The 27,402-nt window shown below is 35.0% G+C and overlaps 1 protein-coding gene and 1 non-coding gene across 3 annotated transcripts; one reads left to right on the forward strand and one right to left on the reverse strand.

The window, feature by feature from the left end:
- Positions 1-68: 68 nt before the first annotated feature.
- On the reverse strand, positions 69-27,402 carry tie1 (tyrosine kinase with immunoglobulin-like and EGF-like domains 1). 2 transcript variants are annotated; one of them, XM_001334637.10, is made up of 23 exons: positions 27,159-27,393; positions 24,651-24,944; positions 23,091-23,201; positions 20,289-20,444; positions 20,012-20,143; positions 19,787-19,927; positions 17,706-17,834; positions 17,470-17,615; positions 17,192-17,336; positions 16,734-16,892; positions 14,142-14,279; positions 13,690-13,974; positions 13,254-13,544; positions 12,971-13,161; positions 11,209-11,419; positions 11,014-11,124; positions 9,081-9,271; positions 8,725-8,838; positions 8,491-8,561; positions 6,299-6,339; positions 6,103-6,199; positions 5,924-6,023; positions 207-3,044 (listed from the first exon to the last, which is right to left on the reverse strand). In XM_001334637.10, the coding sequence occupies exons 1-23, from the start codon at positions 27,199-27,201 to the stop codon at positions 2,973-2,975; spliced, it is 3,369 nt and encodes a 1,122-aa protein (XP_001334673.5). In that variant the 5' UTR covers positions 27,202-27,393; the 3' UTR covers positions 207-2,972. The 2 variants fall into 2 exon arrangements, with proteins under 2 accessions (NP_001333079.1, XP_001334673.5); NM_001346150.1 differs by lacking the exon at positions 13,690-13,974 and having other exon boundaries at positions 69-3,044; positions 27,159-27,402.
- Positions 2,442-3,239, forward strand: lnc.tie1 (lnc RNA tyrosine kinase with immunoglobulin-like and EGF-like domains 1, antisense). The gene has a single exon (NR_036574.2).

The following is a 27,402-nucleotide window of genomic DNA, read 5'->3' on the forward strand; positions in this document are numbered from 1 at the left end:
ATAAAAATTTTTGTATTACTTTTAAAATTCATCATCATACAATTCTTGTTCAAAAATGTTTTTGATACGTAAACTATTGATTTACTGCATAATATTTCAATGTTTCCTCTGTAAACAAAAAAGGTTTATTTGCCATTTTGTTTTGCTTAAATATGGAAAAACATTTAATGGCGACACCAAATACCAAAAATACTACCAAACTAGGATTTTTGCCTAACAAAAATGAAGCGTTTAATAAGTAAATAAAGTGAATGCAACACTTCACAATGGAGTTTAAGGAGACATTTTTTAGGTTTTTGTAGAAGGAAACTAAGCTGCAGTATTGTGACTGACAGCTCTTGAGCCTGTGGCAGAACTGGAGGAAATGTTCTTGACAGATCAGCAAGCTGCAGCAGGGAAGGGGTTTGACCTCAAGCCCACTACTTGAAGAAAACGAAAGAAAGTGTCAGTACTTTCTGCTCCATATCAGTGGAGTGTTTCTGCTCATCTTCAAAGGCCTTTGTGATGAGTCCTGTCACCAAGACGATGCTTTATTTATCAAAGTAAACACATTCTCTAACGTTCTTTAAATTCTTATTGGATGGTTAAATCATGGCAAACATATGTCATATGTAAAAAGCAACATAGATGTAAAATATTTATACATTTAGTCATTTAGCAGATGCATTTTTCAAAGCGACTTACAATTAAGGAGGAATTCCTATTCAGTGTTTTTTGTATGGTCTGATAAACAATATCAACATTATGTACACTGACCTACTACTTAATGTGATAGTTTAACCAAAATTAAACATTTAAGCAGTACAACATTGAAGAAGATTTTTAGCTGAAATTGTGGTTCCAGGTTATTCATAAAATGTAAGTCAATAGTTACAGGCACTTTGTGAGTTCATACAGGTAAGCATACAGGTAAAACAAAATTAATAATCATGGCTACTGATGGTTCATTGAGACGTCTGTAATTTCAACAATTTACACGCATTAGAAAGCTTACACATTCTATAAAGTCATGACACACATTAAAGGAGTGGTCCCCAACCATACCCTATTTTAAACTTAAGTTAAAGTGTAATGTGTGAACATAAACAAAATCTCTTGTAACTTGTAATATACTCAAAGTTCAGTAAAAAAAGAAGACATTGGCTTTTACAGAGTTAGCTTAGCAAAGCCTACAGCGGATGAATTTTGGGACTACAAAAAATACATCTGGATTAGTGAGATCACAAATGCTTTACGTTATTCACCATGGCATACACCCTGCGTAGCGAAGGAGCGTGGCCAGAGGCGCTGTAATGTTAAAGCTAAAATCCTGTTCAAACGCTGCTTTTTCCACAGAGCTCGTTTTGTTTGTTTTTGAGCTTCCAAAGGGCATGACACAAAGACAGAAGTGCTTACAGTTAAATTTAATCATGTTCCAGAGAATTATAAAAAAAATATATATAGCTAGCATTGGACAAAGGACAGCTTCCAGAATATCTCCCTGTTCTGTGCTGGATTCGACTAAAAACACTCGAAGACGAAGCAGCTCCAACCATAATAGACAAAGCTGTGGATTGTGAGCCACAACCTGTGAGTATTTTAATTTGTAGAAATTGATCTTTTACATGCATAGTGTCTAGCGTTAATGGTGTTGTAGCAAGGACGTAAACAGGTATGTAAACAATGGGAAATGCTGTTTGGCACCATTAACAATTTAGCTACAAATTCATATATATAAATCAAACCCCTGTAAGCACCTACAATCTTCACCAGTGCTGCAGTGTCTTTCTACGCGGCCGCTTTCCCTGCATTATACATCTCAAATAACGAACTCACAAAAGATATGTGAATGTTTCATTTTACATACACATGCTTATAACCCGATATATGAAAGATGTTTGTCAGATTTATTTTAGAGAGCAGGCATGAGGTTCAGCTGTATCCTCTTCATTTTCTGTCTAATTCAGGCTCACACTGACACAGCTGCTACACTGACAGGCAGTATTTACACAGCAGCGGCACAGCGCATGCTAGTGGCTGGACGTGACTCTTCCTGGAGACGTGGAGCTGAATTCGTGAATCACATCACATTATGTTAGCTTACCAATCAGAGCCTCTTGAGGGCAGGCTTTTGGAGGAACTAGGAAATATGACAGCCGTTTTCATGTTAGCAGAGTAGCTGTATATATTCAAGGTAAGATATCTGAAAAAATATTAGGATTTTCTACTAATGAACTATGTTAAATGTTTAAGTAGTAATGAAGTTGCTTTGCATCCACAGCCAAGCCTTAAACAAATACACTGTGGACCACCCATTTAAGGAAAACTAGGTTATAAACATAGTTCCTTTTCTTGCACAGACAATTGCTTCATTTCACAAAAGCTCAATTAGCATAGGTTATTAATTTTGTCCTGCATATAGAGGTTGACTTGCGTTTTCTGGGCCACCAAGGACAGATTCAGAAAACTTTTAACTGAAGAAAACATCTTACCAACTGAAGAAAACAACTCATGCACAGTACATCTTGGATGGTCTGAAAATGAGTAAACTAACAGCAAATCTTAATTTTATGAGCAGAACAGATGACTTTCAGTAAGGATAATGCATCGTTTTCTCAAGTGCTACATTTAATAATACTGGCGCCTTTGTCCATAGTATGAACTGCATTTGATTTATTTACATTTCAAAAACCTCCCAGTAAAAAGATGTCAATGCAAAGTCCCCACAGACCCGATGCGCTACAATGGTAGCTTATATCGTAGGTTCCATTTCCTCTTGAGTAATCCAAGGTCAACATGCCCTGAGATATCAATCCTTCCTGAATCTGAAGTGTCCTTTCACAGTCTGTTCTCTATAGCCATGTGGCCTTGGTGGAGTGTCTCTTTGAGCGATGATGGAACCTGGCCACAGGGAAGTGACAGTAACGCAGAGCCCTACTGCGATTAGCCTCCCTTGGGCTATGACCCCTTCTTGGGTCTGGGGGGGCTAGTAGTCAGGCCTCTTCAGCGGTAGCATCTATTCCAGCATAAGTGAAGTTCTCAAAGAGAGCCATGTTGACATAAGCCTAGAATACAAAAAAGAAGTAGTGGTTTGGAGGGAACAGGCAGGGGGAACTGAATAAATAACCTTAATTGGAGCTCAAATGGAATATGTTTGTGCTACATGAGGAATATTGAAAAACTATCAAATATACGGAAATCTATTCGATTTCAGGTCTTTTTTTTCCAAAACAGCTTTTAGGGTCCACACCAATGCCAAAGAACTAGCACTGAGGAAAGACAACTGTGATATCACATTGCAAAGCCTAGCAAAACCTTCCATTGTCTGGTCTGGAGCAAAAAAGCACAACTCAGCAAAATTACATCATTCAAGAGTTCACTCATAGCTGATGAATCATTATAAAGCGTGTTTGGCATGGTGTCCAGGGAGAGAGCCCTGAGGTCAGGGCTGGATTAACCAATGGGCATTATGGGCACAGGCCCAAGGGCCCGGGTGCACTTGGGGCCCCTGCGAGGGGGGAAAATAATGCCTATTTTGGAGGGTCTATTTAGGCTAAGTGCAAATAGCACACCTCATTGGAATAAGATAGTTAAGTCATGACAGCGTAAGATTGACAGAGACAACATAACTAAAGAGCTCATCTGGCATACGCGAGAGGGGCGTAGCTCATAAACCGATAACATCTTTTGACATGATCGATCATGAACCCAGTTTAAATCCATTGCTAATAAACACGTTTTTCTTTTTTCCCCCCTCACTACATATCCGATTTTGCCTATTCTTCATCACGAGGAAGACAAATAGGAAGCATTAATAAGTGTGTGTATTATGGAAGACGTAGATTCATACAACTGGACTGGAGAGGTGTTATCCAAATCATATGCATTATAAGTTTGTAGAAGTTTTAGGCTACATAAAAATACCCTTAAATATAAATTTTTAGTACTAATTCACTGAACTTAAACAAGTATATTAAATTAATTTTTACTAGTTGTATTAGTATATTTTTTTCCGAAGTGTACTTTAAATGCTTTAAAAATAAGGTAAATATTTGTAGACTAGAAATATATGTACTGTATATCATTTAAATAAAAAATGCAGGCAATTATAGATCAATTTTATTTAAAACATATTATATTAATAATATTTTTAATTCAACTATAGGGGCTAGGTTGAGGGCCTCTGAATTTTTAATCCGGGCCTGCCTGAGCTTATAAGATCTTCAAGTTCTGGGCTCTCTCCCGTTAGGGGGGTGAGAGGGGAGTGTTAGCTCAGGTAGATCTTGAGAACTCCTCTGCTTTTTTGTGACTAGTGAAATATTTTAGGGATAGCTATAGAGAGATATACTGTTTACTAAGAGCTCGTCTATGGTGCAAATTTGGTATGGTCAATTTACTTATGTCACATGTTTTTGGACTGTAGGAGGAAACCGGAAAACCCGAGGAAAACCCACGTGAGCTCAGGGAGAACATGCAAACTCCACAGAAATGTTGACTGGTCAATTAAAGACTTTAACCAGTGGCACTCTTGCTGTGAGGTGACAGCTATGTCGCCCAATCTATAAAAAGGAGGGAGGAGTAGGGTTGGGAGGGGGTATTCTTCAAGAAAAAGAAACTCTGGTTATTTATAGTGAGTTAGGAATCGTCTGAGCATGTGATCTTTTTGAAATGAGTTTATGAATAAACGTCATAAAAATGATCAAAAATGCAAAAATTAATTTGATGTCAAAACATTGACATCTGTGATGTTCACACATTTGTGCCCGTTTGACCACCAAAGTAATAAAACAAAAAGTATTTTAATATAAGAAAAGTTTTATTTATCTGATGGCTTTAATTTCAAATTTACAATTTACACTGGATTTTGTATCTCGACACTACTCGACATCAAAATGACATCCAACTTTGATGTCAAAAAACATGTCAAAAATCAATTACAGGACAGTCCTGTAATCATTTATTGACATCTATCCTGTAATTGATTTTTCATTTGCTTTTTAACACAGATGTTAGATGTCAGTTTGACGCCAGTTTGACACCAAGGGGGTATATGCAAATCTAGTGATTTTTTTTATTAATTCATTTTTTTTTCGGCTTAGTCTCTTTATTAATCTGTGGTCGCCACAGCAGAATGAACCGCCAACTTATCCAGCACATGTTTTATGCAGCGGATGCCCTTCCAGCTGCAACCCATCCCTGGGAAACACCTATACACACCCAATTACACACATACACTATGGCCAATGTAGCTCACCCAAATCACCAGTACCATGTCTTTGGACTTTGGGGGAAACCGGAGCACACGGAGGAAACCCATGCGAAGACAGGGAGAACATGCAAACTCCACATGGAAGCGCCAACTGACCCAGCTTAGGCTCAAACCAGCGAACTTCCTGCTGTGAGGCGATTGTGCTACCCACTGTGCATCACCTCAGTGTTTTTTAGCCAATGATAAAAATTTCCAGTGAAAGTTTAATGTGATTATTTTAAATTTCATACTGTTCATTTTACAGCATCGATGTTGTAATGTCATTACAATAGATTTAGTAAAATAGACTCAAGCATTCAATTAGTTGTTCAAGCATAAAACAAGATGAAAGACAGTGTAGCCCATGGGTACCAAACTCAGTTTCTGAAGGGCCACAGCTCTGCATAGTTTAGTTCCAACCGTCATTAAACACCTAATCAGAGTACTTGATTCATTGAGACTTGTTTGTTACCTACAGTTCACTGACTTTTAAAGAAATCAGACCTTATAAGCTGAAAAGAAAATGAATGAATGAATGAACAACAGATTTGAGTGAAATTTTGACCACTGTATAGAATTATGTCCCTGGTTTCTTTTTCAGAAATCTGCTCACCTTACTATATCTATACAGCAACCACTCCCCCCCAAAAATGTTTTAAGTACAGTTTGTGAAACATCTGTCTGTTTTTCGCTTACCTTCCGTGCCTCTTGCATCCTATTAAGCTGGACAGATATTTGTGAAAATGGCGGTCGCTCATAAGGTCTATCTCGCCAGCACTGCCTCATAAGTTCATACCTGCATGGATAATTGTAAATATATCAGTGATAATAAATGCAATATTACTACAGCTTCAGTTGATCAATCTTCTGCTTACACTTCATCATCACAGTTTCTGGGCTGCTCCATTCTGTATCCCTGGGGAAGCTTCTCATAGAGCTCAGCACAGGTCATCCCACAGTATGGCGTCCCACCTAGAGGAGAACAAACTCATCTAATTCACCTGGCTGGAACATGCTTAATATGCAAAGAGGAAGTGGAGAGCAATTCATTGAAACTAGTAACACACTTACCTAAACTCACTATTTCCCATAGAAGAACTCCAAAAGACCATCTGAAAGCCCAAAGGCAGACATTTCAATTAAAGAATAATCAGCATAATTGTGATGAAGCTGTAATGTATATAAAGTACATCCAAAATGCATACTGCATAGTAAATACTATATTTGTTTGAAATTTAATTAATGACTATAATAGGATTTGACATCTGTTCTGTCCTTTGACAAAGTCACCTTGTTCAAATTCGCCCCATTTCAGAGAAATAATTAAATGTAAAGCAGATTACTTCAAAATAAACAAGAATTTTTAGAAATGTTTGTGCTCTGAAACATTTTGAAAGCTTTTATGCTTAACAAGACTGCATTTATTAGATCAAAATTCATTAAGAACATTTATATAAGATTTCATTTTAAAATATATTAGATTTTATTTTAGTATAATTTATATATATATATATATATATATATATATATATATATATATATATATATATATATATATATATATATATATATATATATATATATATATATATATATAGCCTCCTAACCCTTCACCCCTGTGTATTACTCGCCCACATACATCGACAAGCAGAGGACATAAACTGACAGTTTGACAAATATTGCTGCTGTTGGACAACGTAATGTATTGAATGTAGTTTATTTATAAGGATAGTACCTATTTATAAGATATTTATAATTTTGGAGCATCAGATTCAGTGCATCAGCCTGAGCAAATCAAAGAAAGTGACGTTTTGGTAGACAGCATAATAAGTCCTTAGGGGAGAAATACAGCATTTTCTCAGCATAAGTTTCAAACTACAGCTGAACAAACCATTATGTCAGGTAAATGACAATCAGAGTCGATTTCTCTCTTTTGTATTTTGTAGTGCTGTATTTATATCACAGAACCTGGTAGTGTTTGATTTGCTTTGGCTTTTCCCTGGTTAATTATTAGGATATCCGGTTTGCTACAGAAAAATACTGGGAAATATCTGTAGATTGATGGCACTTCATGCCGTTCAGCCTCCTAATCTTAAAATGTGGGCAAAAATGGCCTGTTTTGTCATTACTTTAGACATTATGAATGATTTAAACATTAGCTCTACAGCGACATTTGTGAAGCAACGGTTTCTGTAGTTCTGACGGTCAGCTGCAGATATAAATAAATGGAGGAAGAAAATAGTTCTTTGTACAAAAGGGTTTTAGAGACTCTCCGTGTTTGATTTTATTTTTAATACACATGATTATGCTGTTGAACTGCAACACAATATCACACTGAATTATTACAGTCTTTTTGTCATACAATTATTTCGAAGTCCTTTTGTAATTCTCCAATTCTGAGTTTGAATTTAATAATCTAACTTTTGTTTTTATTATAATCTTGAATACTGATACTTTTGATTATTTTATAAATAAAAGTTCAAAAGCAAGTTTAAACACCATTTTTTTTAGTTTTTCTAGGTGAGTGGGCTTGACAAACCACCTTTTTTTAACATTTGCATCAGACACTTTCCTAAAATTACTTAATATCGCTAAAAACAAGCAACCTGTGCATTTATGAAGTGTGCTTGACATTTGGTGAGTGGGCTTGACAAACTACCTGTAGAAACTCTTCTCCTTACTCTAGCACTTAATTCACTAAAGCCTAGCAGTTCCTTTGTATAATCAGCACTTCTTGTGTTTATTGCCTGAATGCCTTTCTTTGGACAAAAGTGTCTGCTAAATGACTAAATGTAAAAACAATCCACAGCCTCTGTGGGAAATCAGCAAAAGTCAATCTAATGGAGAAAACTATGCTTGTATTTTCTGTTGTTCATGTTGTTTTGAAAATGTGCAGAGTGCACTGAGTGCAGTGTTCTTGGGTAGGTAAAAATAGGTCATTTTGACACGGGCACTGTGGTCTTGAAGAACATGTTTCTCTAAATTTGAGCTTCCTGGTTTTATGTTATCAGTTCCTTCCTGCTTATTTATCAGTTGCCCATTACAAATTGAGAAGGATGTTGGCATGTTGTTTTGGACGAAAACATGGGGATGGCACAGTACTTGGTGTATTACTCTTTTCACAGAAAATAAACTCCTTCATCTCACATTTTGTTCAATTAAAAAAAAAAAAGATCAGTTTAAAATTTAGTTAAAATGCCACCAGATAGCAATGTTAACTCTATAAAAAAACATAACAGCTGAAATCTACAGAATGCACTTACACATCACTCTTGGTGGTGTAGACACTGTAGTTTAGAGACTCAATAGCCATCCATCGCACAGGCAGTCTTCCCTGAGACAGAGAGATAGCAACTTTTAACCAACTGTATGAGTAACTTTAACTTTATTCAACTTTTGTATTTTTACTTCAACTGTATTCAACTACTTCACATATATTATATATAAATGACTTGCATTTGAATTTGTTTTATAACTTTTATAAACAAAGTCCTCACCATGGTTTTTTTCACATACACTTCCTCACCACGTGAGAGACCAAAATCAGCAATTTTTGCAACTAGGTTATCTCCGACAAGTACATTTCTGGCTGCCAAGTCTCTGTGGATGAACTGTTGAAATGTGAACAAAAACAACCAGACACAGTTTAGCAATATAATAATAGCATTAAAGTTCCATATAATCTACAGTGCTATCATTAAACTGAAAAATATTCAGTAAACTTTATTAAAATTATATTAAAGTGTGTATTTAATGAATTATATCAAAATTACTTGGTCACTGTTTCATAGAGTTGTGCCTGTCCACATTATTTTTCTAAAATATACACTTTTATGAACTGAAAAACCTGTACCTGTTTGTCACTCAGGTAATGCATGCCAGTTGCTACATCAGCAGCAAACTGCAAGAGCTGCTGGGAAGTGAGTGTTGAAGCTGTGCCATGCTCCTTGGCGAAGGCTGGATCTGTCTCTAGGACTCGACTCTTTCTTAGGAAGTCCAAAAGATTTCCGTAAGGTGCATATTCAATAGCAATGTAAAGGTAACCTGTAGGTAAAAGAAGTTGTCACATCTGCACTACTAAACAATTCTCTATGAAAATAACAAAAAAAAAAAAAAAAACATGAGTGATAAGAAAAGTGAAACTTTAATAACTCTTTTGCTCTCTTATAAGGACATTTTGTTTGATTTGTCATTTAAAACCCACCAAAATGGCATATTTAAAGGGACAGTTTACTCCAAAAATGAAAATGTACTCACTATTTACCAAAAACTCCAAACCTTTATTATTTTCTTTATAATGTTAGAAAACCTCTAACCATTGACATCCATAGTAGGAAAAAACAAATACTATGGAAGTCAACAGTTACAAGTTTTCAGCTTTCTTCAAACTAACTTCTTTTTACAGAACAAAGAAAGCCAAACAGATTTGAAGCAAGTAAACGATAAGTAAATGATGATAGAATTTTCGGTCACACTTTACAATAAGGTTCATTAGTTAATGTTAAGTAATGCATTTACTAACATGAACAAACAATGAACAATACATCTACTACTGCATTTGTTCATGTTAGTAAACGTTAGTTAATGAAAATACAGTTGTTCATTGTTAGTTCATGTTAACTCATGGTGCATTAACTAATGTTAACAACCATGGACTTGAATGTTAATAATGCATTAGTAAATGTTCAATTATGATTAATAAATGATGTACATGTGTTGTTCATGATTAGTTCATGTTAGTAAATGCATTAACTAATGAACCTTATTGTAAAGTGTTACCGAATTTTCAGTTTTGGGTAAACTCTAAAATTGTCTCAAAATGTCTTAATACCCCAAAAATCTAAATTTTAGGCCTTAAAAAGCCTTACATTTACTGAAATATTGTGTTGTAGGTCTTTTTTAAACAAGTCTTAATTTTTCTTTGTTAATGTAAAGCTACCCTATCTGGCCAAAACCCATACAATGACCAACAATCAATCTTAATTATTTTTTAACTTTTTATTTAAAAAGATACATTTTAACTATTTATCATAATAGTTTAATTAATTTTCTTACAATAACATTTGCAAGGTGCTCCATGTATTTACTGCTGAAGACACCAACCTGGACAGATTGTTGAACATAAATTTTGTTTATTATAATTTTTAAAACTTAGTTTTTTTATTTTTATTTTAAGGAAAGTTTATGTTGGAAAAAAAAGGTGTATGGATACAAGTAGAGCTTGCTTGTTTTTACACAATATTTAAAATAGTTTGCAAAAAAAAATCTAAAATATTTACATTTTTTATTATTAATTTATTATTGTATTATTAAATGTATTACATTATAATAAATATTTTTTTGATAGGTCAAATAAAAATCTCTTCCATCTGGGCAGTTCGAAAAATTCCTTAGCCTTAAACCTTTTATGAGTCTAAAATTTCATTCCTAAAGGTTTTAAAAAATGTCTTTAAAAGTCCTAAATTTAACTTAACTCCAAGAAACCCTGCAACTATCTCTTTAATTCCAGTGGAATTAAGAAATCATGAATTTGTTGCAAATATGCTTTCATTGTCAATGAAAATAGACTTTCATTTTAATAGGTTTCAATTAGTGCTTGTTTTTCGCCTATATTAAAGGTTTGGCTTATGGAGAAAATATATATATTTTTTGTTTACTACTTCTGAGCACTGCATGTCAATTTAATCGAAATGGTATGATTATATTTATGTGAATGTGTAGTTAGATGTTACAAATTGTGTTTAAAATGTGAATTTCTAATTCTTTCCAATAGGTGGCGTAATCACCTCTGTTCTCGCAGGCACCAATAAGATTTATAATATTTGTATGTTGTCCCAATTTGCACAGCACTTCCAATTCTCCAGCAAAGTCTCGATGGTCATTCTCTGAGGCGAACTCTGCAGGTGCACAAAGCAAAAAAAATTTACAATCGTGTAAAAACAGACCTTGGCTAACAATGCTGTGCTGGCTTGCTGTCTTACCCTTGAGCATTTTAATTGCAGCACTCATTTTTATCCCATCTTTTTTGACCATGGCCTTGATGACCTGACCGAAGTTCCCTTCTCCGATGACATCCTCAAACTTTATATCCTCCCATTCCAGGATGGGATAGGTAAGAGGCTCTGGGGAAGGCTTTGGTCGTCGGGTAAGTGTGAGAGTCCCTGAGTTGAACTGGAGGATAGTCTCTTCACCCTGAGGATAATTATGCATTGACATTTAGCATTTATGTAATACTATCATTCAAAAGTTTGGAAGTATGAGATGATGGATCTCTATTTTAATATATTTTAAAAGGTCATTTATTTCTGGGACGGTATAGCTCAGGGGTGCTCAACCCTGTTCCTGGAGATCTGCCATCCAGCCGAGTTCAACTCCAACCCTGATCAAACACACTTTTTTATATATATTAATATATAATATTATCTTTACCATTAAAAATAGTTGTTCCCTTTAACAATGGTAGAAACACTGATACTCTTTAAGTATAATCTTTAAGAGTACTAATTTCTTTGTGTGGATGAACTATCCCATTATGACAAAGCATTGAATTATTAAAAGGCACTTATTTTACCTGTTTTGTGAGATGTAATTGTAAAATGTAAGATAAGCCTCTGGTGTCTCCAGAATGTGTCTGTAAACTTTCAGCTCAAAATGCCCATCAGATTATTTATTAGCCACAAGAATCTGCCCATTTTGGTCAGTATACTCTAGCTGTTTTTGTAGCCTGTGGCTTTAAATCCTTTAAAAGCTTTTTCCTGCCTACTGATCCCACGTGCGTGTTTGCTTCTCATCAAGCGTTTCGTCAGATAAACAGCCCAGTGACAGAGACAGACTTGGAAGAAGATGAAATACAGCTCATTAGTCAAAAATACCAATTAAGTTTATGTCATGTATTTGTGGTGGAGTTTATTCAAGCCTTTCTGAAATGATGAGTCCCACATAAATGTAGTTTGCAGCACACACTCACACATACCATATAAGCACATTTACTGCCGGCATGCGGCCGAGGTGATTATAGCGTTTAAGAATTACATTTCGATTTTACTGTATTTATTACAAATATATTCTGTTTTAAAAGCATTTTTTAACTTAGAAATCGTATAGAACTGAAAAAGAGTTGTAATCAGTGCTTAGTTTGTAAATTGCGAGGTCCATTGCGAGTTGCAGAAGAAAGTGAAAAGCGGGTGTGCGTGTGAGGAAGGGGATTGGTAAAATGAGGTGCACAAAATAAGCCTTGGTTGTAACAAATATTTTTATATAATTCCCAGTTTATTTGCAAAAACAATGTTCTGTGGACATGTGTATACTGTACATGTACTTTTAGAAACGTGGCATCTGTCAATCAAATTGGGAGGTGTGAAAAACTGCACTATTACTTCATGTTTTGGTGAGCCTCAAAATCACTGGGATTTGGGTCCTATTTTAACATCAGGAAATTCTAAAAAGAGACTATTGTCTTTATGTCACTCTAATATGGCAGTGGACACTATACATACACTGTTCTGTCCAATCAGCTTTAAAAAGTTGATTTTCATCATAGGTGATCTTTAAACACTGAAAAATGATCAAACTACACTAAAAAATGCTGGGTTGTTTCACCTCAAATTAGGGTCAAATGTGGATGAACCCAGCTGTTGAGTTAAAAATATAGTTTAACCTAGCAGTTGAGTTTGTCCATATGCAATCCAAATTTAAAGTGACCCAGCATTTTGTAGAGTCTAAAGTAATGACATGTCTACTTACAGATCCAGACTGATAGGTGAATGTCCGTCTTCTTTTAAGGACAGATTTACGAATGTAAAAGAGGGCCAGAAGAGCCAGTAGAATGGTCACACAAGTCACAGCCACTGACCCAACCACAGCAAAAAGAAGTTGATGATCCTCAGCCAACGGCCGTCCCACTTGCTGAGTGGTGGGAATAAAGCTGGATAATCCTGATACATGGGAAATTAAGGAAGGACAATAAGAAGGACAATAAGAAAACAAATTTATGTTGTTATTTCAGTATTTTCTCCTAGTCTCCTACCTTCTCCAGGTGTCTGAGCTTGTACGAAGCTGCTCCACTCTCCAGGTACCTTAGAGAAAGCTCTCACTCTGAATTGGTACAATGTGCTCCCATTGAGGGATGTTACATCTTTTGTGGTTTTGTTGCCATTGTCTGTGTCTACCCAAGGATGCAAGCTGCTCTGGCCCACTGGCTGGTATTCAATGCTGTATTTTACAATGCCTCCATTGGGATCTTCAGGTGGCTGCCAGCGAAGCCTGACTGCACTAATGGACAGGGCGTCGGCCTGGACGTTTCGTGGAGAAGAAGGGCCTGGAGAGGAATCATACACAATTTTACTATTCCAGTTTAATTGAACAGTATAGTATGCATATTTGCTTCATTACATCCTGTCTAGCATTAATCTCCTGTTCTATCCTTCTTTTGCCTACTTGGGGACATGGAAGATTTATGTTACCCTGCTTATAGATGTGAATATGATGGGGTCTTGAAGGGGGCCCATGGCTGCCACAGTTTACTAGCCGGACGACTGCTTGGTAGTTCTTGTGATACTCCAGATTGTAGAGCTTGACGGAGAGCACATTAAGGAAGGTGGTTTCCTCCCACAGCTTCTCTCCATATGGTCCATAGAGTTGCACTAAAAAGCCACTGGCCTCACGGAACCTGCCAATCAGAGACCACCTGAGGGTGACATTACGGCCCTCCAGTGAGCTGGAATCAATCTCCGGTCTGGCCGTGGGCTCTAGCGACACAGAATACGCAATCAGAAAGAGGTCGCTGAATGGGGGCTTTTTGGCACAGGTGGGGGGCATCTTATTCTAATAGTGGTTCTGTAAATGCTAAACTCATCTCTAAATATGTTCTTTTCTTACAACTAATATATTTTAGATGTATTTTGACTGATCTCACCTGGACAGTCAGTTTCCATGATGGCCTCTGGACCCAAAGGACCCTCTCCTCCTTCTCCTGGACGAGCAAGTTGTACACGTACATGGTATTTGGTTGAGGGCTTCAGGTTTTGTAATGTGATTTGATCACTGCCATGCACTTAATTAAAAAAAACAAAACAAAAGAAAATCCTTACTACGAATATTAGATGTGTAGCAGAACAAAAACTTTAAGTTTTGTTTTGTTTTTATTTGTTATACATGTGTATGTTTATTGTTTTGGCAACTGCATCTGCATGAACTTAACTTTAAACGTTTAATAAATCACCTCTCCTTGAACCATCTCTTTATCCTTGTGGAGGGGTTTGAGTCCTTGAATGATCCTATGTCAGGGGTGTCAAACTCAATTCCTGGAGGGCCGAAGCCCCGCACAGTTTAGTTCCAACCCTGCTCCAGCACACTTACCTGTAGGTTTCAAACAAGCCTGAAGGACTCAATTAGTTTGATCAGGTGTGTTTAATTAGGGTTGGAACTAAACTGTGCAGACCTGCGGCCCTTTTGGAACTGAGTTTGACACCTGTGTACTACGTTGTCGGGGCCTAAATGCCCCTGGCCACAACAATACAATCTTTGGACATGGAAAATAATTTTTGGGGCATGGAATGGTCTGCTGGCTGAACAATAGGTCAAAGAGATTTTTAAATCTCACCTCCATAAAATATTTGACCAGATCCAGAGAGAGGGTGAGACTGAGTGGTTATTCATGTGGTTAAAAGGAGCTGTAGCTGTAAGGCAGCGGTGGCAAACCACAAACCTGGTGATAGACACCAAAAATAAGAGATGCAGTCAAGCTGAAGAAGGAGTCCTGGATTGTGGGACTCCTGAGGCAGCTGATGGGTTCTGGAAGGTCTAGTATGCTGCAGCTAATGCAGCAATCTGGCCTGAGAAAAGGTTGGGAAGATCATGGGAGATGACTATTGGTTGGCCTTAAAGAGATTCTTGCAAACCATCTGGCAAGTGGCAACCTCAGGAAATGGAAGAAGTACTTCACCAACACTGTTTATATGGACAACTGGGAACTTTTGACCTCATTCGGTGAAGTTTATGAATAGTTAAATTATACTTTGAAGATCTCCTTAATCCCACAGACACACTCTCTATTGAGGAAGCAGAGATGGGGGACATAGGGGTAAACTTGCCTATTACCCAAACTGATGTCACCGACAGAGTCAGCAACTTCAAATGTGTAAAGGCAGCAAGCATGGATCATATCTGCCCTCAGTACCTCAAGTCTCTGGTGAGGCAAGCTGTCTTGTCTGACATGTCTCTTCAACATCAAGTAGATGTCAGGATTAGGCAACTGGGTTGGTGTCCTCATTTTTAAAAAGGGAGTCTGGTTGTTGTGTTGCAACTATAGGGGACTTTTCAGGAAAAGCCTATGCCAGGATAATGAATAGGAGAAATAAGGACTCTGTCTCTCCCCCTGCCTGGAAATATCTTAGGATCCCTTGCAAAATCTGGAGATAGTGTCTGAGGAGAGGGAAGTCTGGAAATCCTCTTTGAGACTACTGCGCTCTTAACCCCACCCCACCCAAACTATTCTGGCATATGTTTTACACAGTGGATGCTCTTTCAGCCGCAACCCAGAATTGGAAAACGCCCATTCACACGTACACTCATATACTACATCAAATATAGTCTCATTCAATCCCAAACAAACATGGGGAGAACATGCAAATTCGACACAGAAATGCCAACTGGCCCAGCTGGAACTTGAACTAGCGACCTTTTTGCTATAAGGCGACAGTGCTAACTACTGAGCCACCATGCTGCAGCTATAGATGTTAACCTCAAACAGTTTGAATCATATTTGATACGCAGGTTTCTAAGATCTGTATCACATGAATGTGATCAATAATTTTTTTGAAAATTTGTTTATATGATTGATACTTGTATCCTGCCTTCCTGTGAATATTCATTACACTGCAGGCAGTAAAAGAACTTTTTTTTTAATGTTTTTAAAATTGTAACTGTCGAATAACTCACACATTTTGGTTATAAAATTGTACTGATTTCTGATTGTAAGGTAGAAATAACATTGATATTGTTGCTTATTTTATTTAATAAATATTTTTATAAAAATTACCTTAATGCTGCCTGAATAAGTTGACGGTTAATTCCCGTGTGGTGTTCCCTGATAAACAAAGGGACTAAGCCGAAAAGAAAATGAATGAATTAAATTTTTAGTGAGTGTTGATTTCATGTGTAAATATTAATATCAATTGAATTCATACGTTTTTTGCTCTCTAGTTAATTGTAGCCAATAAAATTGAAGTAATTTGCAAGTAACAGGGCTCCCTGTATTTTTATTTTAAAAATGATCACATTTAAAAAATTTAAAAACGCAAGGTTCTAAAAAACCTCAGTTTAATAAAAAATCTAAATTATATTGTGGGTGTCGCCCTTTCATACTAATTACTTACTAACTGTGACTTCAAAACTGATATATACTATTTTATTCTGGACATATGCCTGACTTATTTTGGATATTGGGTATACTGTTATGATTTTGTAAAGAACCAAATTTAAACATTTCCAAGTTACAGTCCCTCACCTATGATGGGGGACCATGAGTCTTCTGTATTCACTTGCTTGTAAAGCAGCTTAGTGGAAACAATGGGACCATCTCCAGCATAACTGTCCACTGCCTTTACAACCAGTTGTCTGCTACTTCTCAACAGCAGTTTGGGAGCAGCGGTTGGATAGGGTGGCTCTAGATCACAAAAAGTACAGTTTTAAGTAAGCAACGAGAAATAAAATCTCATGTAAAATATGTGGAACATACTATACATGGACTTTTAAAGTGAACTCTCTATGTAAAATCCATGTGTTCATACTTCCACACTTTTAACATTTGTTCACAGGTGCTCACATGAGTTTCACATGAAAGCCACGTTTAACTTGTTCCGTATATTTCACATTTGAATGTGATTTGAACATGTGATTGCACATCTGAAGCTAATATGAAGCTCATGTGGGTTTCAACAAAACAATATTAAAATGTAATCTCACCTTTCACAGTTAAGGTAAACTTCAAAGAATCCTGCCCACCATTGGTCGAGACTCGACATTCCCACAAACCATTGTGCTCTGGAGACAGACGTGGGATCTCAAAGTGAGCTGTGCTTTTTTTGGAGTCCAAAATAGTGTGGAATGCCTAAGTAATCAACAGTAGAGAATCAAAAGACTGCCACCACATTAGATCTGTAGACACAACAATATTTACACTTTTTTTAAAACATTCCCTCTTTCACCTTATATGCAGCTTCTTAAACCTATTAGTCTTTCACCTTCAGAACGGTGCTTTCCAGCTTGCGTAGCTCGATGCTCAAATGGCTAGGCAGTGGATGGCCTGTTGCAGAACATGTGATCTTGTGGCTTGAGTTCAAGTTTCCCTCCAGGTTACTGGCTATGTCTAAAATCTCTGGTGCGCGATCTGAAAGAGGGATAAGGTTAGACAGCGGCGCCAAGAGGAACAAACGATGCAGATTTTAAAGCAGATGGAAAAGTAGTCTTGAAGACTGACCTGATTTCTCACAGTATTGCCCTCTCCAGCCTGTAGAACATTGGCAGCCACTAAATCGATTGCATTTGCCTTTGTTCTTGCAGTTGCAACTTAGGAGACAGTCAGCACCGTACATTCCTTCAAGACAGGCTATCGAAATAATAATGATAATAATTAATTATACATCCTTTGTAGTTATCTTTTGTATATATACTTATTTTAAGTATACTTGGCTTGTTTACTCTATCGATTAAATATGAAATACTTTATAACATCATTTTACATACTATCTTGTTGCATAAGTTTACTTGTTCTAGTCTAATCTAGCAACAATTTAGCTGTATACTCTTTGTTTGGATCTGAAAAGGGATGTTTATTGTATTGGAATCTAAAAAGAGTAGATTTACAAAGAAAACCTTAGTTCTAAACTTACAAGAAAACTTTTATAAACCACAGTTTAGTCTCAAGTACTAATAAAATAGAACATATAAGTATACATTGTATACATATAAGTATACAAGTATAAATTTGTAAATAACTCGTGCTCCTAATGACTATCAAAGAACTTTTTCCAATTATGAGTGCTCTACATGTCATGTTTACCAACAGCAAAATAAATAAAAAATAAATAACTAAAAAAAATTATATATATATATATATATATATATATATATATATATATATATATATATATATATATATATATATAGTTTTACAACAACAACTACAATTAGGAATCTATGATGTTTTAGTTTTTTTGCACTGTTGAAGGAATTTATAGAGAACATTTTTGCCTTCATTCTGAAATACAGAGAAAATGCTGATAACAATTTTTGTTTTATGACTGAGGATTCTGACTAAGGACAAATACTTTGGACTTTATAAAGTGCAGTACTTGATGTAGCCTGTGTAATGTGTTTATAGATCTTAAACAATATTATTGTGGTCTTTGTATTAGTGTAGATTATTTACTGTACAGTGAGTGAACAATTTTTTTACTTGTTATCTAAATAGTTCTGTTTTAAATGTCTGCTTTATACTTGCTGTGTAGTCTTATTTATTGACACATTCAGTTGTGACTTGTAATAAAATATTTCTAAATTTTTTAAAATAAAAATAGGCATCTGTAAACCCAAATATTTATTTATTTGTGCAATCAGTCATCAACGGATCAAAATGCCTAGGTCATTACTCTGAAAATACTATATAATATAATAAGGTACAATTTTGTACCTTTAGTGTCTACAAATTTGTTTCTTGGTGGTACAAATGTGTCCCTTAAATGGTACAAATGTCTAAAAAATAGAGGTATATAATTATACCCTTTAGAGTACCACCCCAGTGACGCGCCACATGTACCCTAAAAGACACATTTTGGACCTTTTCTTCTGAGAGTGTACCACTATGACATTGATACTAGTATACTTACTACATAAACTGTTATTAAAACAATAGTTGATGGTAAGTAAATCAAATAAAAAATTAAAATAAAAAATAGAAGACTACCTCAGCCTTCCATTTTTTTCTGGTAAGGAATTTATCATGAATACAAGCATTTTATAAGGATACAATAGGCATGTTTTAGTGTCTGAGTACTTCAAGAAATTTAAGCCTCCTGTAACTGTTTGCAAATGTTTAAAGGTTTAAAGAAGCTTGTTCCATATGTAATAACTGCAACTTTACCTTTTACATTTGTGAGGATTTATTTTCCAATTGCATTCTGTATTGTAAAACGTGACTTACATAATCTCACTTTATATTAGTTACACTTTTTTTTTAACTTGCGCCATTGTTTTTACACAACATGACTTTCCTTTAACGGCAATTTATTTCCTCTCATGTAACAGTACAAGACTTTTTTTTTAACTTGCATGTTTTGTTTTTTACTCTGAGGTGGAAACTGACTTTGAAAAAGACAAGAAAAATGAACAGAGCAGCAAGAAATGTTTATTTTGGTCAGACTGATGGAGGCTGAATTGTTACTGGCAGATTCCAGCAGCACCTGTTTAAACTTTACTTCAGAACTCAATCCTTTCTATAGGGTCCAGATGACACCATGTAGGGAACAGTTATTAAATAAAGTGATCTCATGTTCAGCTTACGTTTACGACAGCGATCTCCATGCCAGCCACTGGCACAAGAACACCCATAAGGATCTGTAAGGCAAAAACTCAAGCCCTGGCATCCATTCTCCGGCTTACAGGATTCCTGGCAGTTCCGACCAAACATTCCTTCCCGACAGGCTGCAAAATCAGAAAAATACTCTTACATGCATATAGTCTCTACAGACATATTTTTTATGTTTCATGAGAGTGGTTTCCATTTACCTGTCTCACAGCGCATTCCCATAAACCCTGGAGGACAAACACAATCTCCATTTTTGTCATGGCACACACCTCCATTTAGGCATTCGGGACACTCCTTGTCACAGTCTGAGCCCCATTTGTTCTTTGGACAATCTGCAAAATGGACAAATAAAACATATATAATATACTATATTATATATAATATACAATCTAAAGTCATGAATAATCTAATCCACTATAATATACAATCTAAAGTCATGAATGTTTTGAAATAGAGGTATGACACAAAAAATCATACCACGAACGATGAGGCGCATCCAAGCGCTATATAGAGCACTGTCTCCAACATAGCTGGCACTGTAAATCCCTGCATAGCTTTCATCAACTTTCTTCAGATCCAAAACTGCTGTGCGGTTTTCAACATCAGCAATAGGAGTCATATAATAGTAGTTGCCTAAAATAAATCACAACATTACTTGTTTGTCAACCGATTATTTTTTGGGTAATACTTCACAATATCAGTACATTAATAATGATGTATTAATATGTAAACGAAATATTACTTTCTTATGAATTAATGATTAAGGCACACGCTAAACTAATTTTAACTACAGCATGATTCACAAGAGTTCATGTGTAAATAACGGCTACCTTAATTACTTGTTAGTACAGGTTGTTAATTAGTGTATTAAATAACGTAAGTTTAAGCTAAATGTATCCAACATGAACTTTTGAGCTGTTAATGTATAATTATGTCATGACTTTACTTGGAGGGGCATATCACCATTAACTCATCCTTAACTACTCATGAACTCCGTCCTGTGTTTAAACTGTTAATGTTGTTATTCAGTGTCCACGCATTAGTTGGAAGTTCATGAGTAGTTAAGATTGGGTTAATGATGATGTGCCCCTCCAAGTAAAGTCATGACATAATTATATATTACAGCTCATGAGTTCATGATGGTTAAATTAAGCATAAAATAATGTGGTAATTATTACAATAATTAACAAACAATCATGTACTGAAAAGGTAGGTAGCTGTTATTCAAACATGAACTTATGGGACTCATGTTGTAGTTAAAGTTAGCTCATAATTAGCACATGCATTAACTCATTATTAGTACACCATAAATTACTTAAATTTTTTAAATGATGCACATAGTTAATTTACTCAAGAATATTAAAGTTTGCTCACTTTTTTTTGAAGCAAAATCCTTGAATCGCTTTTTACAGTGCTAAATTTAAAACACTTTATTTTGATGTCTACCTTTAGACATTCTGTTGAGTAATTTTGCAACTACATGTCAAATGGCCCACATCTGAGTACTACACTCTCAGAAATAAAGGTACGAGAACTGCACTGAACAAAATCATGTCTGTAGAATTGTTGTAAACAATTTAGTTGTGTTGAATTTAAACAAACAAATTCATTTTAGTAATATTCAACTTGTTTGTTTAAATTTAGCCCAAATAAACTGTTTCCAACCACTTAAGTAAACAAAATGAGTAAATCCAAGGAATCATCTCTGAATACTTTTTTTCAGTGTGTCACTGGGGTGGTACCTTTTCAAAATGTAGACATTTGTACTAAAATGTCCATATTGGTACCTCAGAAATACAGTTGAAGTCAGAATTATTATTAGGGATTTTTTTTCTTCTTTTTTAAATATTTCCCAAATGATGTTTAAAAGAGCAAGGAAATTTTCATTGTATGTCTGACAATATTTTTTCTTCTGGAGAAAGTCTTATTTGTTTTATTTTGACAAGAATAAAAGCAGTTTTACATTTTTTAAACACCATTTTAGGGACACAATTATTAGCCCCTGTAAGGTATATTTTTTTCTCGACAGTCTACAGAACAAACCACTGTGATACAATTACTTGCCTAATTACCCTAACCTGCCTAGTTAACCCAATTAACCTAGTTAGGCCTTTACATGTCACTTAAAGATGTATAAAAGTGTCTTAAAATATCTAATCAATTACTGTCACTATGACAAAGATAAAATAAATCTGTTATTAGAAATGAGTTATTAAAACTATTATGTTTAGAAATGTGTTGAAAAAATTTTTCTCACCGTTAAACAGAAATTATGGAAAAAATAAACAAACGGTCTAATAATTCAGGGGGCTAATAATTCTGACTTCAACTGTATATATTTGTACCTAAAAATTGCAAGAGGTACTCTTTTGTACTATTTAGGTAACAATGTATGCCCATAAGGTGCCAAAATGAACTCTTTAGTTACAAATTTGTACCTTTTAAAAAGGTACCACCCCAGTGACAGCTCGCGCCCATGAGAGTGTGTAGTACACTCTTAAATTTCCTGGAATGTTTTGGATAAAACAGCAGAAAGTCTGCTGCACTGTAAAACCCAACAGTCAACTTTTTCAAATGAAATGAGTGTAGGTAACTCAAAACTTACTGAAGGTTAATTCTACGCAATTAAAAAGAGTTTTAAACTCAGTGTTGAAGGTAATGAGTAATGAAATACCTCATTACTTCAACTTAAACAGAGTAAGTTCACAGTAATCATATAGATTAGTTTTTTGACTTGATGGTTTGTTGCAATCGGTTTCCTCAAACGGTTTGAGTCGCCTTAAATTATTGAGTTTTACAGTACTCAGTTGGTTTGAGTTAATTTGTTGGGTTTTAGTGTGCTCAAACTACTTCTTTTACTCAAATGAAGTAAGTTCACGGTACTCATTAGGATTAGTTTTTGAACTTAAATGGTGTGTTGCAATAGGTTTCTTCAAATGGTTTGAGTTACCTTCACTTTTTGGGTTTTACAAAGTAATTCTTTAAAAACTTCTAGTTGACATGTAGTTTTAAAGTTACTTAGTGAGCAGTTACATATTAGTGAAAAGACTAGTTGCTTCCCAATTTATGTACTTTATATTTCTTTTCTTTTTGTAAAAACATATCAGTCAGTGGTCAGTGTGTTAACACAAATTAGTTTATAAAACAATGAGTGCACCGTGCATAAATGGATCGTTTGGGACACAGCTACAGCCTGAAGGGGATCCTCAAAATCTCATGCATGTTCTGTGGGAATGTGTCTTTCTAAATCGTAAAGTATAAGATTAAACATTTACTGACCATTGAATTTCCAAGCGATGTCTCTTCTTTCTGTCCCAAGGACGTCCATAATTAAATGCACATTTTCTCCTTTACTGACCGTCATAGTGACCCTCACTGGTTTAAAATGACCTTACAAGATAAAATAATATTAGTACGCTGGTATATCAATCACAGTTTTAAGATCCTTTCTGCAATTTGATTAGTCTGATTCATATTCTGACAAATTAATAATACTTGAACCAAATCAATCTGTTTTGCCCAACTGTTTTAAAGGCATGCAGTTCCCTTAAAAATATAAAATCTGTCATTATTTATTCACTCCCATGTAATTTCAAGTCTGCATGACTTACTTACAGCAGAATACAACATATTTTTCACATTGTCCAAAGGGTTGCTTCAGCTGGGTCAAGTGGTGTTTTGGACCACAACACTCTTAAAAGTAGAAATTTCCTTTTGCCATCAAAGGTTTCATTAAAAAAAATTGTCTCATTCAAATAAAGATTTTTTTAATGATGGAAAAATTTATTTATATATTCAATTGTTCTTTATCCTAAAAAAAGATAAATAAGTTTTAACTACGATTACCACTTTAAGGATTTTTTTGTGGAATCGAGGATAGTTCTACTGTGGTATTACTGCTAATTGTATTTGCAATAACTGTTTTGACTACATTTACATGACAATAATGTAAAAAGTCTCATTGTTTTTTGAAAAGTTCTTGTTCTTTGTACTTGTAAAAAAATCTATTTACACTGAAAATTTGTCAACATTTAAAGTGGATCCAAAAAGTGTTGATAAAAAGTTTTAGGACAACTTCGATGAAAGATTTTGATCCACTTTAAATGTTGACTACCCATCAAGCATTTTTGTTTTTAAAAGATATCTAATAGATGTCAAATAGACATCTAAACACAGTTGTCTTGGCTTAAACAAAGCTAACTTTGGGCTGTCAGTGTAAATCTAATAGACATCTAAAAATAGGCCAAAAATCAAATAAACAGAAATGAATGACTACACATATAGTCTGTCTGTTTGATGACTGGTGTAGTTTTGGGCTATTCTTACAGTAGATGTCTGGGTAACACTTTATTTTCGATGGCCCATTTAAGTAATAGTACTTAAACTGCTTAATATGTGTTGATACTGGTGCTAAACAGACATTTAACTGACTATAAGAAACTATGCAAGTACATGCCAATTAACTTACATTAACCCCAACCTAACGGTCTACTTATAATAATGAGAATTAGTTGACAGATGCAATGAAAATTATATTCAACAAACAGACTATCTAAATAAAGTGTGATCAATGTCTATTAGATTTTCACTGACAGTTTAGCCTTGGTTTAGCCAAGCTGTCTACATTTAGCTGTCTATTAGATGTCTATTTAACACAAAATTGTTTGCTGGGTATTGTATGCCTGTGCAAATAAAGGTCTGTAGTTTGTTTTTGGTTTTCGAGTATTTGAGCATGTCTAGACTGAACCCATACCACTCTGATTCACAAATTTGTGGTTACACTTTAAGACAATAATAGTGGTGTTTTCCAAAACATGTTTTTTGCTCATAAAATCATACCTTTGCTGTAGTTGTTAATTAGTGTAACATTGCCAAGCTGGTCTGATCCTCTTTTTGAGTGACAGTAGAAAATCCCACTGTGGTCAAAACCTGTAAATCCAGTAGCCACCACTTCTTTTGTCTGTGGCCTCTGAAGATTGAAACTAGGGGTATCTGCACGAAGAACAATGCTGTTGTCTTTTTTGATGCTCAGCTGAATGCCATCAGTGTCACGCTCTCCAGAAATGCAGGAGAGGTGGAAATGATTAGCAGATGTGGCCCCATTAGAGGTCATGGTGAGATCCATGACAGCATCTGGAAGAGGACATATTTCATACATATTAATGCAATCCAATCATCCGGCAACATTTGGAAAACAACTGCTGAAATGAAAAAAACATGGCGATCAATAGAAAGTAAATATCCTCAGTCATTACAGCTGAACCCCTTCTGAAACTTGTTCTGTACAGATTGCTGCTTATGTACATTAAATTACAGCAAAATCACAGCAGAAATGCAGGCACTAGAGAAACATCCACATTCCTGCTTTGACACATTTCCCCCTGGCTCTTTGCCACTCTGTGCCCTTCTCAACACAAGAACAATATCAGGAAACAAAGAGGATCCAAAGGCACCATTCCTCCACCAATGAGTAAAATAATGAAAACACCAGGCTGAGAAGCAAGTTTTCACACTTTTTTGCTCTAATAAACGTCAGAGTTTATTTTTTAGATCCTCTTTATAGACGGATACCTTGACCTCAGTAAATATATTTAACGTTTCTGAAGATATTTTTGAAAACCATTCGAGTAAGTTGCTTCAACTAAACCTGACATTTAACAGTCTATTACAGTACATGTTTTTTAGAAGACTTTTTGAAACAGCAGTTTAATAATGGACTATTAAATGAAATAATAAACTTTTGTTACATATGAACATTATATTTTCTTATACATGAAATAGTAAACATTTAAACTGCTTTGGACAATTCAAATGTTTGGGTAAATTTACCTTATTTATATCTCCATTCCCATATCACTGCAAAACTTTTATTCAGTTTATATATGTATTTGTATACATATGTGTGTGTGTGTGTGTGTGTGTGTGTGTGTGTATATATATTTAAATGTATACACTGACGGTCAAAAGTTTGGGGTGTTTTTTCATGTTTTTTTAAAGAAAATTATTCTGTTCATCAAGACGCCTTTTATAAAATGTAAAAAAGTATGTAAAATTGTTAAATACTTATTTATTAATTAAATATATTACTTATTGTATGCATTTTTAAATGAAATGATTAGTCTACTCAATTTTTCTTCTATTATTAACATTGAACCACACTGTTCCAGTTACTATGACCATTTATGTGAAGCTGCTTTGACACAATCTACATTGTAAAAGCGCTATACAAATAAAGCTGAATTGAATAGAATTAATAATAATAATAATAATAATAATAATTAAGAGTGATTTCTGAAGGATCATGTGACTCTAAAGACTGGGGTAATGAAGCAGAAAAATCATCATTAAAATCACTGGAATAAATAATTAAATTAAAACCAGTTTATAACTATTTTATAGTGTAATAAGATTTCACAATCTAACAATTTGCACTGTATTTTGATTAAAGAAACGTAGCCTTGGTGAGCAGGAGAAGCTTATTTTAAAACATTTTAAAATCATACTGACCCCAAACTTTTGACCATTAGTGTGTAGTTTATACAGTGATGACAGAATTGTCAGAAATGCTTGTGTGTGTGTGTTTTGTAATTCTAGAACTAAATAATTACACTTTTCTAATCCTTAATAAAAATAATACCCCTAAACCGTTTTTGATCTATAGCTTTTTAAAAACTAGCATACAAAATACAAAACCACTCATGGAAAAAAAAAATGTTTTGTAGTTGCATAATAACTTTTGGCTCAAAACTTTACTGCTAGATTATCTAGCTTCCCATACAGTCAATCTTTTTTTTTAAGTTACCAAATCACACGATCCGATTTTAGAATAGAGGAGAAATAACGACTACACTGAATCAAATCAGGACTCCATCGAACTTATATTAAACTTATCTACTTAAAACAGTTTGCGTAACCTATAACTTAAGTTGGAACATGAGTAACTTAGGTTAACAAGTTACAACGAACTAAAAACATATTCTGTCATGACTAATTGATCATATACTTTTATTTATTTTTTTACAGTGGAACAATGTTGGACTGATGGACTACCCACCTTCAAAATATATGCAAAACAGCCATATACAACGAAACAAACTGGATTGGATCAGTTCCTTTTAAACCAATCACAAACATTTACCATTATGCTTAAAGTTGGATAACCTGGATTAAGTCACTATGTCAAATATCAACTCATGTCATACCATAGGTGTCTGCGATTTACTACAATATAGATTAAAATATATATTTTCCTTCCGGTTGTTTTTGATAAAGGAATGACCCTACAAGCCAGTTATGTGAACACAACATGACACTTTTTTTAGAATAAAGCTTCAGAAGTCTACTTACCAGAGAGGTTAACGAGGAATAAAATGCAGATTAAACGCAGCATATCTGTAATCTTGTTTTGTCTCTCGAGTAATCCGTTAGATTTTATCCAAATACAGGATCTGTCATTCCAGTGGGATCTTCCAGGTCTCGAGCCGCCGATGCTCCTTATTGCACATTTCTACTATCGCTATGATTGTCGGCGCACTGATTCAGTCTGCGCGTGGAAATCTGTGCTGCTGACACGCTGAAAACTACCCTCTCT

This window comes from Danio rerio, chromosome 6, assembly GCF_049306965.1.
Source record: "Danio rerio strain Tuebingen ecotype United States chromosome 6, GRCz12tu, whole genome shotgun sequence".
Classification (NCBI taxonomy): Eukaryota; Metazoa; Chordata; class Actinopteri; order Cypriniformes; family Danionidae; genus Danio; species Danio rerio.

Bases quoted from the DNA above. Each gene is read 5' to 3' on its own strand.
- tie1 (XM_001334637.10), bottom strand. From the start codon at position 27,201: ATGCTGCGTTTAATCTGCATTTTATTCCTCGTTAACCTCTCTG. The intron at 17,616-17,705 runs GTCAGTCTTCAA...TCCCTCTTTCAG, and splicing joins GCAATACTGTGAGAAATCAG to ATCGCGCACCAGAGATTTTA. The intron at 6,024-6,102 runs GTAAGCAGAAGA...TTATCCATGCAG, and splicing joins AGAAACTGTGATGATGAAGT to GTATGAACTTATGAGGCAGT.